Below are 16,262 nucleotides of genomic sequence, written 5' to 3' on the forward strand. Positions count from 1 at the left end.
TGGGGCTACACCAGGCGCTGTGCGACTCTTCTATCACTCCCATTCTCAGCATTTCAGCCAATTCCCTCTGCACGATTTGCCGTTTATGCTCAGGAAGCCTGTAGGGCCGTGAACGCACCGTCACGCCAGGCTGCGTTACAAAATGATGCTCAATGAGAGACGTCCGGCCAGGCAGGGGGGAGAACACGTCAGCAAAACGCTGTTGTAACGCGACAACGTCCGCTCTCTGGGCCTGTGTGAGATGGTCATCACAAGGGAGGGAGGCGGGGATGATGGAATTTGGCACCTCCAGCCCCAACTCATCTCTCTCCTTAACCAGGCTCACCAGAGAAGCGGTTTCAACCTCTCTCCACGCTTTAAGGAGATTGAGGTGATAAATCTGCGTGGCCCCTCCCCTGTCCGACCGAGCGACCTCATAGTCAACGTCCCCGACTCGCCGTGTGACCACAAAGGGTCCTTGCCACTTGGCGAGCAACTTTGAGCTAGAAGAAGGGAGTAATACAAGCACTTTGTCTCCCGGTGAAAATTGCCTGAGTCTAGCCCCTCTGTCATACAGGCATTGCTGACGCTGCTGAGCCTGGAGCAAATTCTCCCGTGACAACCTCCCCAAAGTGTGGAGTTTTGCTCTCAGGTCCAACACGTACTGAATCTCATTCTTGGCGGGGCTCGGACCGTCCTCCCAGCTTTCTTTAATCAGGTCGAGCACCCCACGTGGCCTCCTGCCAAACAGCAGTTCAAAGGGAGAAAATCCCGTGGAGGCCTGGGGCACCTCCCGCACTGCGAATAACAGAGGGTCTAGCCAGTGATCCCAATTGCGTTCATCCTCGTTAATGAACTTACGAATCATGGACTTTAAGGTCTTATTCAGCCGCTCCACCAGCCCGTCCGTCTGATGGTGGTAGACGCTGGTCCGAATAGATTTAATGCCCAGTAATTCCTACAGTTCCCGCAGTGTACGAGACATAAACGACGTGCCCTGGTCAGTCAGTATCTCTTTCGGGATTCCGACTCGGGAGATGACCTGAAACAGTGCCTGCGCCACACTCTTTGAGATGGTGCGCAGCGGGACTGCTTCCGGGTACCGCGTTGCATAATCCACCAGGACTAATACAAAGCGGTAGCCGCGTGCACTCCGGTGAAACGGCCCGATGAGGTCCATGCCAACGCGCTCGAACGGGACCTCTATGAGTGGAAGCGGATGCAAAGGCGCTTTTGGTATAGCCGGCTGATTAACAAGTTGGCAGTCCGGGCAGGACGCGCACCAGCGGCGCACATCCGCTCGGATGCCCGGCCAATAAAATCGGGCCGTTATTCGCTCCAGAGTTTTTTTGTATCCCATATGCCCTGCCATGGGGTTATAATGAGCCGCCTGGAAAATCGTTTCCCGGCGGCCCTGCGGCACCAACAGCTGGGTGTGTGTCCCCTCCATCACGACTAACTCGATATAACCTGTCTTTCAATAAAATGAAGCGTGGGTTCGGGGCGCACCACGTGACCATCAATCTCAATCACTTGGTCAAAGGCTGAGCGTAGGGTATCGTCACGAGACTGTTCCAGTGGGAAATCACCCGTGGGGGGAACTTCCGGAGCCGGCAGGGCTACCTGTGAAGGACCCGCCGTCTCCCCCTCCCCAGAGTCAGTGTCGGACGACCCCGCGTCACCACTGAGCGCCGCGCAGACACTACATGCTACTAGCGGTCGTGACCGCACCCCCGCATACTGTCCCAACAGATGATGAAACCCCGGCCAATTCGTACCCAGAATTAGGGGATGCGACAGGCGCGGGCTAACCGCAGCCGTTACTCTATGCGTTTTGCCCTTATACTTTAATAACAGCGGCATTATGGGATACCTGTGAACATCACCATGCACACACCTCACCACCACCCATTCTGCCTCCAGCAATGCCCCGGGGCGACCAAGCTTTGGTGCACGAGGGTCTGCGTGCAGCCCGTGTCCACCAAAGCATGGCGTATACCCCCTCGAGTCCTTACCGGAATGCTGTATGTCCCTCCCAGACCGGGAGAGGGTGCTGGAGCACCGGCAACGCGGAACACCTGCCCCACCTCCATCAAAGGACAGTCCCTCCTCAGGTGTCCCGGCTGTCCGCACTTCCAGCACTCCTGCCCCGGCGTCTGTGCTGCTCTCCGTGGCTCAGGGGCGGCACTGCTCAGGTCCGATCCCTGGGAAGGCACAAACGCAGCAAAAGGATTAGTGGGGCTCAACGCCAGCGTCCGCTCTGCCTGCCCTGGCGCAGGCACCCGGCGCCTCGGTGCCGGCACCGGGGCTTGTCTGTTCGGCCTCCGGCCGCTGTCCCCGGGCTCCCCCGCTCTAGCGGTAAGGTGGTCCTCCGCCAACGTAACCGCCACCTCCAGACTCGCGGGACGGTGGCACCTGACCCATCTCGCCGTCTCCGCAGGCAGCCCCTCCACGAACTGCTCCAGCACCACTTTGTCCACCAGCAGCGTCTTGCCCTCTGACGATCCCGGCTGCAGCCAGCATACGGCCGCGTCATGCAGCTTCCGGGCCCAAGCAAACGGCCGATCCGCCACGGCCAGCCGACAGGCCCGGAACCGCCGGCGATGATCTTCAGCGGTGAGCCCCAACCTGTCCACCACCGCCCGGCTCACGTCCTGGAAGCTGCCCCTCGAAGCCGGCGGCAGACTCAGGGCCGCCGTCCGAGCCTCCCCCGACAGCAGAGGAAGCAAACGCGGAGCCCACTCCACCTGCGGCCACTGGCAGGCCTCCGCCGTGGCACGAAAAGTCTCCAGAAAAACCTGGGGGTCGTCCCCGTCCCCCATCCGGGGCACCGCCACCGACAGCGGTGGGGGCTTCGGCGGGGCAGCGGCGCCAACCAGCCGCTCCAGAACCAGAGTCTGCCGGTCCGTCTGCTCCTGCAGCGCAGCCAGGTGAGCCCGCTGGGCTGCCGCATGGTCGTGGCTCATCTTCGCCACCACCTGCGCCAAAAACTGCAAAGGCTGGGCGGGCGGCGCAGCCTGCGGGTCGAACATCCCCACACCGGCAGGCTCCTGGGTTTCGGCACCACTTGTGACACACGCTAGGCACAGATACACCCACACACAGGTCGTTGTCATCAAGTCCCACATTTATTAAGAGTGTGCACTGAATCACAACAGAACACCGTCTGACAGCGGTCGGTTTCCCCAGCGTCTCTCTCCTCCGCTCCTCTCCACCTCACTATATAAAGGAAAGGAAAACCACCATCAGTCCAAAATCGCCATCAGCTGTTCTTACCAGCACCGCCCCGTTGAGCTCACTGCACCACTCCTCCCCTGCAGCCGCGCCCCGGACCACACCTCCGCCACAGTGTCTTTTGTTATATATAAATGTGTGAATGTATAAGTGAAGTGTAAAATTGTTATTTGGATGAATGATTAAAGATGCACATTGTTTTGAGAGAAAAGGCGGTGTGTGTGTGAGACGATTATGAAAGTATTGCATGGATGATGTTACAAAACTGAGCTGAAAGAATGGTGATGTGTGGAAAATTGTTAATTATCCTGATGTCTGAAAGAGCTCTGCTGAGCACGCTGAAGACTGTGATGTGAATGCTTACAAAACCAAAGAGCTTAGTATATTTAAAAGTGTGTGTGCGTGAAATAAGGGTGCATTGTTTTTAGATCAAGACTTAGCAGAATTACAGAAGGTTTATAGACTGTAAATACAAAAAAAACAAAACAAAACAAGAGTTCGATTAGCCTGTAGAAACAGGAAAGAGAGAAACAGAAAAATATGAGTCTGTGTGGCTGTGTGTGTGTGACAGGAAGCAGTGTGTGTGACAGGAACTTTGCATGCCCATAAAAGGAAACTGGCTGGTGTGTGAAGTGTGCACCCAGAGAGAGAGAGACGAGTTAAAATCTAGGCAGATGAAGCTAATGGATGCCTTAAGAGAAGAAATGAAAAGGATATTAATTGAATGTTTTAGTGTGTCAATACAGGTGGACTCTTCTCAACCTGAAAACGTGAGTACAGCGGCAAAATCATAGATTAACAGAATTGGGAGGAAAACAGGCTTTGGCTTAAAATTTGACAGCTTCACCTCTCATTGTCTCCTTATCCTGAGAAGAAGCTTAAAGGACAGTCAATCTCCTGATGAAGACAGAAGACAGACAGAACACCGTGTACTTGAAGAATTAACAGCAGGCAAAAAGACTGAACTATAACACTGACGACTCCAGCAGCAGCATGTAAGAAAGCACGTGATGCAACATGCATGCTGATTTGGGCCTGTGTTGATCTGCGAGGCCCCACAGGAAACTGAGAACAGTGAGAGGTGAACCTGGACACCATATAGTGAATGCATCCATCCATCCATCCATTCGCTTCCGCTTATCCTTTTGAGGGTCGCGGGGGGCGCTGGAGCCTATCCCAGCTGTCATAGGGCGAGAGGCAGGGTACACCCTGGACAGGTCGCCAGTCTGTCGCAGGGCTAACACATAGGGACAGACAACCATTCACACTCACATTCACTCGCACATTCACACCTAGTGGCAATTTGTATTATCCAATTAACCTATCCCCACAAGTTGCATGTCTTTGGACGGTGGGAGGAAGCCGGAGTACCCGGAGAGAACCCACGCAAACACAGGGAGAACATGCAAACTCCACACAGAAAGACCCCGGCCTGATGGTGGAATTGAACTCGGGACCTTCTTGCTGTGCGGCAACGGTGCTAACCAATGCATATGAGCTAAAATTGGATTGAAGGCTGAATTCATGGAGGTTTAGGAATGTCCACCACATCACAATAAAGAGGTAAAAAAAATGTAAAAAATAAAGAGAGAAACTAACTAACAATTAGATTATTGAGTAGAAAACACATATATAAATGGTTATATGAAATTATTTTTGGGGAGAAGCAGAATTGAAATAGTTTGAATCCACAGCTCAGTGCAAAGAGGCATGAGTTAAACCTGATGATAAAATACATATGCAATGAAGAAGCAGCTTACACTCCATTAACATAACCACATAACATGAATGCAAGGAAGAACACGCTTACATTATCAATGTGAATACATTAAATAAACTGGTATTTCTGGCCGGAGAGAGAGAAGTGGGTCGTTTAAGCACTCATGATAATAATGAAAATGTCTCAGTTTTGTTATTTTAAGGTGCAAAGCAGACCTGGATCAATTTTCCACATGCAGCAGTCGGAAGAAAGTTATAGGTTAACATCACTGGAAACGTTCAGGCCAAGTTTCTGGCTGAACTGTTTACAGCGCCATGTGTCACTAAACCTGACAAGCGAGCTCTAACCCCTGGCTGAAGACAAGGAATGCTGTTATTTAAGGTGGGAAATCAAAATTTGGGTTAGCAAGAAAAACTGACTGCTTACGTGGGAAAATTGTGAAGGAGTCTGAAACATTGCAAAAAGAAACATATACAAAATCACACACACAAACAGAAAATGCATTAACCTTACAATCACGAGAGAGCTCATGAAGATTAGACACCATGTTGAGCATGTGAGTCTGTTTATCGGTGTTAAAATAGTGTGAACACACTTAAACCCTAAAGTTGAGGAATAGCTCAGGAAAGTTTCATGACAAGAGAGTGACGTTGGTGAAAATGAAAAGTGATTAAAAGCTTCAAGTAATTTTAAAATAGTGAATTGGAAGTGCTCTTGTGTCGATTGAGCAAAACAAGTGATTACTCTAGGAAGGAAATAAAATAATTTAATAATGTGGTAAGATTTAAATGTGCCTTTCTCTTGTCACGGTAACTTCCTGAGATATGACTCAGTATTCAAATTAGCTGAAATGAGTGGTGAGAAAGAAGCTTCCTGTGTGGCTGTGTGTCAGAGACTTTGAATGGAGGAAACATAGCAGAGGCTGAGAAGAATTAGTTGGTGAAATATATAATGGTAAAGTAACATAATTAAATAAGGTGGTCAGGTCTGTTTAGAGGGGCAGATTTGGACAAGAAATTTGTAATTTAGTGATGACACATTGTTATAACGTGTTTATATCTTGTGCTAAATCTAAGTATGTTAAAGTGCTTATAGGGGAACATTACTGTGTGCAAACTGTGTGGCTTTTAACAAGATTTTCTGTGTATTTAGCAGGTGAAATTATGTTGATATTATTGTTGTTTGAGTGATGGTTTGATTGTGTCAATTAGGTTTGGGTTGTTTTCTTACTTTAATAGAGGGAGTTTTATTAAATATGGCCGTGTCTAGAATTGGGCCCTTTAAAATTGTAACAGTGCACTTAGAGAAAACCTGTCAGGTGATTATGTGTCGTGTTTTGATAAGCTAATAATCAGCTCTCTTTTTCTCATTTTTGTTGTAAGCAGGCCTGCAAGATTGAATTAACAGCGCTGAAAAAAAATTCGGGACAGCAAATATAAGGTGACCTTTTCCAGATTACAACTGGCTGAGGAAAAGGCTACCTGTGGGAACCTGGGAGTTCCTGTCTAAAAGGATTGCCGCGTGTCAATCCAGACCAAAAATGATAGACAGTTGTTTTTTCTTTTGAGTGAGTGTGTGTGAATGAGTGAATGTGGGTTAGCATGAATAAAGGGGGACAAACAATTGACTAGGTTGGGGAGAGAAAGGGGATGCTTTGCAGACTTAATGTTTTGGCTGCTGATTTTGGGTTGCTGATGTTTGCTTTGAGAAAATTCTGTTTTATTGACTGGGTTTAGATTATGGTACTAGATTATATTGTTGGGAAAATGCCAATTGCTAAAGGGGAGAAACTTTTTGGTAGAACTCATGCCATTAACAAAATAGGCCACTGTAGAAGTCAATTAAAGTTTATAGAGGAAAATAGTGGGAAGCAAAACTCACTAAAATTAAATTACACTACCAAACATTATAAGACGAATTATGTGTGTGTTTGTGTGTCTGTGTGGGCAATAATTCCTACCAAGCAGAAATTGTAACTGAAATTTGTCAAGTTCTCCACTTCTTCCATGTATACCTTTCCATATGTCTCCTTCACGTTCACATGCGTATATTTTGACTTGCTTATACTGACATTCATTCTTTTTCTCTCCAGCACATACCTCCGCCTGCTCCCTACTCTCACTGCAGATCACAATCTCGTCTGCAAACATCATAGTCCACGGAGACTCCTGCCTGTCCTCGTCTTTCAACCTGTCCATCACTCTTGTAAACAAGGAGCTTAGAGCAGATCCCTGATGCAATCCCACCCCCACCTTGAGCACATCTGTAACTCCACCTCACCATTCTCGCTGTTATCATATATGAGCTGCACCACTCTCACATACTTCTCTCCCACTCCTGACTTCCTCCTGCTGTACCACAGCTACTCTCTTGACACCCTATCACATGCTTTCTCTAGATCCACAAAGACAAAGTGCAACTCCTTCTGACCTCCTCCAGACTTCTCCATCAACACCCTGAAAGCAAACACTCCATCTGTAGTGCTCTTTCTCAGCATGAAGTCAGACCGCTGCTCACTGATAATCACCAACCTTCGTGGTATGGCTCATCAGCTTTTATCGCTCTAGTTACTACAGCTCTGCACATCGCCTTTGGGCTTAAAAATTAGTACCAGTGCACTTCTTCATCGATAAATTAACTTCTGAAGCATGAAAAAAATTGCAAAAAAATTCAATTTTTTTTAATATAGATTTCTTTTGTTTACTGAACTTTCTGACAAATTGAAAAAATAAATTAAATATCAAGTTACATGTATAGTTTTTTCCAGTTTATTTATCTTCAACAAACAATAACATATCACTGAGTTAGGGTTACAAAAAAAACCCCCTTGATGATGTAAATGTTTTAAAAACTTCAAATATGATGCACTTTATGTGCTTTACAGGATTAATATTTAAATATGTGTGAGGCCATTTTAGCCTATTTTTTCAGCTGTAGCACCAGGTGGGTTTAATGGTGTGAGAACAAGTAAACAAGTAAAACCCAGGCATGAGCTCCATGCAAATTTAATAATAATGTAATAATAATAGGTCTGTGGTTTAGGATCATATTACAGCATACAGGTTAATAAAAATTCAAAATTTATTGAAGATTAGAAGAAGAAAAAAATCAGGGTTTAAGAATTTGTATTTCCTACTGATGTTAATCACAAAAATATTCATAAAAAGAACTTTAGACCAGCCTGACTAAAGGGCAAAGGATCTTCCAGGAATGGTGAGGCTATTTTCAGAAGGTGAACATAACCTGCAGAGCTGCAGCAAAACCATGCCAGTGTACCCTGACTTGAACTGGTTTTGTAATACTGAAAATGAAGGGTTAAAGTGGCTAACTAAAGATTTCCAACTTCAGAAGATGCATAATCATGAATGTAGCCTGAACTGTTTACCCTGAATTGTTTATTCATTAAACAAACAAAAAAAAAACACGTTTTAACCTTTAGATGTACTGACTCACTCTTTTGCTCTTTAAGATGACATTAACATCACGCTGGGAATGCAGTGTACTAGCTTACATTGGCAATCAATATGTGACTGGAAGAAAATGTCTTCAGAGATGATGAAGTCAAAACCATTTTGGTTATAATTGCAAGAAATGAAGAAATACATGATGGAACTAATGTAGGTCTGAAATCAATGAACCCAGTTATTCCACACTGTTATGCTGCATAATTAAAGTGCTGTGAAAACTCTGTTATCCCAAATCCATCACCCTCCAACCTTAATTTTGCCCCCCCTCCACCTGCCATTGTTCTCATTTTTACAACACCATTATTATTTTCATACGACTGTTGTCCTTTAAAGTGTGTCCATAACATGCATTATGTAAACGCTGTGAAAAATATGTGAAGATGAATTTGCCTTCAGCACACTGATTTAGACTGCTTGATTTCTTCCTGAGACAAAATTCTGACATCCTCCTAAAATGTCATGCAGTGCCCGGGACTTCATCTTTCTTAAAAGAAAAACACAAGTGAGCACTGAGTTTTGTACTGATTATGAAAAACGACTTTGACATGAATGGAACGTATCCCAGATGACACTAACATCTGTACTATAAACATGTTGAAAACAGCAGCTTCTGCTAGTGACTTTCTCAGCTAAAATGAAGACACCACACTTCCAAATCTCATCCATTCCCTCTGTTGTTGAATATATACATTTTGATTATAGCAGTCTGTTAAAGGTCAGTCTGCGAGCTCAGTGTTAGTCCATCATACAGTGGGGCAAAAAAGTATTTAGTCAGCTACCGATTGTGCAAGTTCCCCCACCTAAAATGATGACAGAGGTCAGTAATTTGCACCAGAGGTACACTTCAACTGTGAGAGACAGAATGTGAAAAAAAAATCCATGAATCCACATGGTAGGATTTGTAAAGAATTTATTCGTAAATCAGGGTGGAAAATAAGTATTTGGTCAATAACAAAAATACAACTCAATACTTTGTAACATAACCTTTGTTGGCAATAACAGAGGTCAAACGTTTACTATAGGTCTTTACCAGGTTTGCACACACAGTAGCTGGTATTTTGGCCCATTCCTCCATGCAGATCTTCTCGAGAGCAGTGATGTTTTGGGGCTGTCGCCGAGCAACACGGACTTTCAACTCCCGCCACAGATTTTCTATGGGGTTGAGGTCTGGAGACTGGCTAGGCCACTCCAGGACTTTCAAATGCTTGTACTCCTTTGTTGCCCGGGCGGTGTGTTTTGGATCATTGTCATGTTGGAAGACCCAGCCTCGTTTCATCTTCAAAGTTCTCACTGATGGAAGGAGGTTTTGGCTCAAAATCTCACGATACATGGCCCCATTCATTCTGTCCTTAACACGGATCAGTCGTCCTGTCCCCTTGGCAGAAAAACAGCCCCATAGCATGATGTTTCCACCCCCATGCTTCACAGTAGGTATGGTGTTCTTGGGATGCAACTCAGTATTCTTCTTCCTCCAAACACGACGAGTTGAGTTTATACCAAAAAGTTCAACTTTGGTTTCATCTGACCACATGACATTCTCCCAATCCTCTGCTGTATCATCCATGTGTTCTCTGGCAAACTTCAGACGGGCCTGGACATGCACTGGCTTCAGCAGCGGAACACGTCTGGCACTGCGGGATTTGATTCCCTGCCGTTGTAGTGTGTTACTGATGGTGACCTTTGTTACTTTGGTCCCAGCTCTCTGCAGGTCATTCACCAGGTCCCCCCGTGTGGTTCTGGGATCTTTGCTCACCGTTCTCATGATCATTTTGACCCCACGGGATGAGATCTTGCGTGGAGCCCCAGATCGAGGGAGATTATCAGTGGTCTTGTATGTCTTCCATTTTCTGATGATTGCTCCCACAGTTGATTTTTTCACACCAAGCTGCTTGCCTATTGTAGATTCACTCTTCCCAGTCTGGTGCAGGTCTACAATACTTTTCCTGGTGTCCTTCGAAAGCTCTTTGGTCTTGGCCATGGCGGAGTTTGGAGTCTGACTGTTTGAGGCTGTGGACAGGTGTCTTTTATACAGATGATGAGTTCAAACAGGTGCCATTCATACAGGTAACGAGTGGGGGACAGAAAAGCTTCTTACAGAAGACGTTACAGGTCTGTGAGAGCCAGAGATTTTCCTTGTTTGAGGTGACCAAATACTTATTTTCCACCCTAATTTACGAATAAATTCTTTACAAATCCTACCATGTGAATTCATGGATTTTTTTTTCACATTCTGTCTCTCACAGTTGAAGTGTACCTCTGGTGCAAATTACTGACCTCTGTCATCATTTTAAGTGGGGGAACTTGCACAATCGGTGGCTGACTAAATACTTTTTTGCCCCACTGTATGTAGCCAGTAACAGGCTTAAAAGCTTTGCATGATGAACTCCGTCGACACTATCTTAGAGTGCTTTTCATTTAAACGCAGTGACATCTTTTTAAGCACTTGGGACCTTTATTAATCATGAGTGATTTTAAAGAATATGGCAGTCAGAACTCTGAATTTAAAATCCCAATTACTGAATGGCATTAACAATTACTGTCTTTCTTTACAAATGCTACGGTACTATGCCACTGAAAGCTCATTCAAACAAATGTATTTTGATGTTAACTGGGCTCATTTCTTGATGGAAGATGTTACATTTTCTAAATAAATATTTATGCAGATGTTATAGTCGACTCTATTTAATTAATATGTTTTAAATTTCATTCATTTAATGTATGATCTTCTTTATTATTACTTATATGAGCCAAAGTTTTAGACACAACATGTCAATGTGGAGAAACCAGTGTGATTTTCACTTTGGCATAGCTTATTTTTAGACATGCATTTAAATAAAAAAAATAAAAAAATAAGATTATAATACCCATTTCGGGAGCCATATGTTTGGTACCCCATCATGCTTAACCACTGCAATATGTTTTATGTCACTTTCTATTCATGCATATCTCCATGTAATCTATCTTGTAGAGGGAAGAATTGATCACCAAAGTTGCACGCAGTGAAGTTTAACTCTGAACATCCTGCTGCTCTGACAGCAGCATCGTGCTCTTTTCAAAGGCCAATATTAAACCATTACTGAACATATTGTAGCAGAACTAGATGGTGCCAGTCACCAGTGATGCACAAGCAGAACTTATAGAAATCTCATTTTTCAAAATTGTTCATCATATTCATCAGTCTAATCAGCTAAGACATAGTACAGGTATCTCTGCTTTGCTTTACTTAAAACAGCTGCAGCGGTTCCTCATGAAGTCTGCTTGGTGTTTTACACTTTACTTGGCCAAGAAAAAAGATGATCAGTAATGAAACCATGGTATTGATTAAAAAAAACTGTTCTGTGCATGGGTTCATTTGCACCCTTCTTTGTTTATTTTACAGCACAAACTCTCACCTTGGCTTTGTTGCTGTTTTGCACGTGTTAACAGTATATCAGCTCCTGATCTGCGTGATGTCCACAGAGGCTCTAATAAACCCTGATTTCCCACTGATTCTAGTGTCAGGACGACCTTACTGGTCAGTAGCTTCGCTCCCCGTTGAAGCTAGTTGCATTTGTTTCCCCAGTCAGAATTGGCAGAGCACAGTGTGAGTTGTTTTTTTTAGTGCAGAATTTGTGAAATAATAATAATACACCTGCAGTTCAAAAGTTTAATTTTTCAGTGAACAGATTTTTGATCTGTTCACAATAACAGCGAGGCGTCTTGAAAGGGGAATCAATCACAAGGACAAGCCGAACAGCAGCAATGGCTTGGCCTTTTTGGCAGATGTAGCCTGGTAGGTGTCCATAATTTCTAATCCAAAAGTGGAAGAATTTACTCGAATCGGTCAGCTGGCCACAGTGTCACCATCACCCATGGAGGGTTTTAGAGCCAACTATGCTTTGGCTCTAAATTATGTTTTGCCAAATACAAAGAGGTTTTGATCTTTATATGCATAAAAAAGCTGAACTGCATTCACTGAATTTGTTATTATATCTGTTAGGTAACAGAGAAATTGAACACTATCAAACATCACCTATCCTGTGAGGCATTTCTACAATACACAATAAATATGGAAATAATGTTTTAAGTTATTCATACTAAAAAAAAAAAGTTTAACACCAAATGCCTCCAAAAATATAATTTTGTCATCAAATACTATACCGTATTTCCCGGACTACAAAGCGCACCTGAATATTAGCCGCACAAGCTAAAATCAGGGGAAAATCCTGTTTTGTACATACATTAGCCGCACCTGACTAAAGGCCGCAGGTGTTTCAATGTTGACTTATCATATGTAAGAGAATATGCACAAAGGGAATTGTCAGGAAAGAGATGGCTGTTTGGAGACATCACTTTTATTAATATTTTGAAAAACAAGTTATGGGTACATATTTGCATAACTTTTTAGGTATATGTACAAGTAGCGGTAATTACAAGTAGGAAACATGTACTGTGCTTCATAAATGAGTAACAAATGTAGTACATAGCAATAACCTGCAGCACACCAGAAAAATAGATTCGGCCTACCTTTTAGGCTCAGGTGCAACGACACGGCTTTAACAAGAAGAAAAGTCAGTCATTCACCATCTTTCTCTTCTTCCTGTGCACTAAAACCACCAAAGTCCTCTTCTCCAGTGTCGGATACGAACAGGCTCAGGGTGGCTTCGTCATCCACTCTCCGCTTCTTTCCTTCGTTGTCACTTTCAAAACCAAAGAAATCCTCGTTGTCAGTGTCAGAGTCGAACACCCTCAGAAGGGCCGTGGCAGCGTCCTCCTCTCCATCATGCAGCAGTCCAGCCCTTTGAAATCCGTTGGTGATCGTGGATGGAAAGCAGCAGGACCAGACGGCATCCCAGGTCGTATCCTAAGAGACTGCGCATACCAGCTAGCTCCTGTGTTCACTGAGATATTCAACATCTCTTTATCTCAGTCGGTGATCCCCACATGCTTCAAAGAGTCCATCATTGTTCCTGTCCCGAAGAAACCCCACCCTGCTTCTCTCAATGACTATCGCCCTGTAGCCCTCACCTCAGTAGTGATGAAGTGCTTTGAACGCCTGGTCAGAGACTTCATCATTTCTTCACTACCAGACACACTGGACCCACTACAGTTCGCTTACCGTCCAAATCGTTCCACAGACGATGCCATCTCTCATCTCCTCCACACATCACTCACTCACTTGGACACTAGAAGGGGGAATTATGTTAAAATGCTCTTCATAGACTACAGCTCTGCATTTAACACCATAATTCCCTCCACACTCACCACCAAGCTGGAGCATCTGGGACTCAGCTCATCTATGTGTCAGTGGATCTCCAACTTCCTAACTGGCAGACCACAGGCAGTAAGGATGGGCGGACATGTCTCAGCCTCCACCACTCTCAGCACTGGAGCCCCCCAGGGGTGTGTTCTGAGCCCCCTGCTGTACTCTTTGTACACATATGACTGTGTGGCCACTACCAGCTCCACCACCATCATCAAGTTTGCTGACGACACCGTCGTGGTGGGCCTGATCTCTGATAACAACGAGACGGCCTACCTGAAGGAGATTAGGAATCTGGAGAACTGGTGCCAGAGGAACAACCTCCTTCTAAACGTCAGTAAGACAAAGGAGCTGATAGTGGACTTCAGCACTAAGCAGGAGAGGAACTACCAGACCCCTGTCATCAACGAGTGCCCAGTGGAGAGAGTGGACAGCTTCAAATACCTCGGAGTTCACATCACGCAGGACCTGTCATGGTCCTGTCACATCAACACCGTAGTGAAAAAGGCCCGACAGCGTCTCTACCACCTCAGACGCTTGAGAGACTTCCAACTGCCCTCCAAGGTGCTCAGGAACTTTTACTCGTGCACCATAGAGAGCATCCTGGCGGGAAACATCTTAACCTGGTTCGGGAACAGCACCATGCAGGACAGACGAGCTCTACAGAGGGTTGTGCGGTCAGCTGAGCGCACCATCCGCTCCGAGCTCCCTGACCTGCACTCAATCTACAGCAGGCGGTGCTGGACCAAGGCCAGGAAGATCGTGAAGGACCTCAGCCATCCCAACAACAGACTGTTCTCTCTGTTGAGGTCAGGAAAGCGATTCCGCTCCCTGAAGACCAACACAGAGAGACTGAGGAGGAGCTTCTTCCCGCAGGCGATACGGTCTCTCAATCACACCACCACACAGTACTGACCCACACATATGGTTCTTACACACACTGGACTTTCTGGACTTTGGTTTTGCACAACACTGGTCACTATATTCTTCATTTCCGGTTAATACTTGTACAGCTGCTGTTATTGTGTATATATTTATTTATATTTAGATTTCTTCATACATTCTTATATAGTTCTATATTGTGTATTGTGTATTTTGTTGTACAGTTATTTTATTTTCAACTTTAATTTATATATTTATCTTTATCTTATTCTTCCCAGTTAAATTTACCCTTCATTCTAATTTGTGTTGTACAGTTATTTCATTTTTAACCTTAATTTATATTCTATTCCTTCCTAGTTAAATTTACCCTTTTTAATTTTTCATATTTATTTCCTATCTTATTCATAGCCTTTTCCTTTTTTGTTTTCTTTAGGTCACGAGCAGTTGTCCAAGCATTTCACTACATATCGTACTGTGTATGACTGTGTACGTGACAAATAAAATTTGAATTTGAATTTGTTTTCACACTTTTCCACGCTGTCAGATTCCACTGGTGGAGTTGAGCATAACTTGCTTTTCGCAAGTTTACCGCCGCTCGTCATCCACGCCTCCCGCTGAACACATAGCGCTACTTTGAAGTTTGTTTTTCGCGCTACTCCGTACGGCACTAAGTTGCCTGACGGATGTACATGTGACCAACATACCACTCTTGAACCCCGATACTGTGTGTCTGATCACATGCCCTTCCGCCAGGCAACGTAGTGCCGTACAACAGCGGAACAAACAAAACAAATCGTCTTACGATGTGACAAAAATCATGGACAATCCATAGAAAAGCCGCACCTGACTAAAAGTCGCAGGGTTCAAAGCTGGTGCAAAAAGTAGCGGCTTATAGCCCGACAATTCCGGTAATTATTTTTGATTGTTCTGTCCCTTCACAAAGATCCAGAATTCATAAATCTAGACTGACTTTGACCTGTAACATCATCAGTTTCTAGAAGCTTGTTTGTTTACCCTTTTCTTTCCCTTCTTGATGTACTTAAAGGCTTTTAATTTGTTGAGTTATTGAAGCTGACCGCTCACTGCTCAGACTATTGGATATCAATAAAAGTCACAGTCAGCAGAACGCTGAACTATGGCTTTTACTGTCTGTAACACTGCACTTCACTGCGACATACACCTTTTTCTGATTCATAGAGATGTTAGTTTCTGGTGAATAATAATAGTGAAATAAATGTTAAATTCTTTAGGTATGGAACAAAAACCTGACCTAATTATATAATATCACATAAAATGGCAATTTTAAATAAGGCTGGTAGTGTTGGTGTTTATAACTTGACAATATATACAAACTTAACTTCACGTTTTCTGGGTTTTAACCCACAATGAGAACATCAGCTTACACAATACGCGTGTTTCGTTCTATGTTGGATTCAGTCCAGCTGTAGATGTCTGCCAAACATGTGGAAAATGCTTTTATGTGGTGCTGTTGCTTTGGCATAATGTTCAATCATAAACTCGCATCTGTCAGCTTCACTCTTGACAAGGCCCTCAATGGTATTTTGCATCTTCTTTTGCTGTGATCTACAACTAAAATGTCTCACGGAGCACCCCAGTCATTAGTAACTTCAGAGTTCTGTAGCTGAAATCAATAATGCATCATGTTTTGCTTTACCAACTCCTCCACAGCTCATTACAAAAAGACTTTAAGGGAAACCAGTTCAAGGGCGTACTGCGG

At 44.5% G+C, this 16,262-nt stretch overlaps 1 protein-coding gene across 1 annotated transcript; it reads right to left on the reverse strand.

The window, feature by feature from the left end:
• Window positions 1–1,434: 1,434 nt before the first annotated feature.
• On the reverse strand, window positions 1,435–3,107 carry LOC146570728 (uncharacterized). The gene is made up of 2 exons (XM_085279497.1): window positions 1,995–3,107; window positions 1,435–1,824 (listed from the first exon to the last, which is right to left on the reverse strand). Exons 1-2 carry the CDS (start codon window positions 3,105–3,107, stop codon window positions 1,435–1,437), a joined length of 1,503 nt encoding a protein of 500 aa, XP_085135623.1.
• Window positions 3,108–16,262: the final 13,155 nt, after the last annotated feature.

The sequence above is a fragment of the Mchenga conophoros genome, linkage group LG7 (assembly GCF_057382185.1).
Source record: "Mchenga conophoros isolate Kocher_MC1m ecotype Shallow Benthic linkage group LG7, M_conophoros_male_GT1.1, whole genome shotgun sequence".
NCBI lineage: Eukaryota > Metazoa > Chordata > Actinopteri > Cichliformes > Cichlidae > Mchenga > Mchenga conophoros.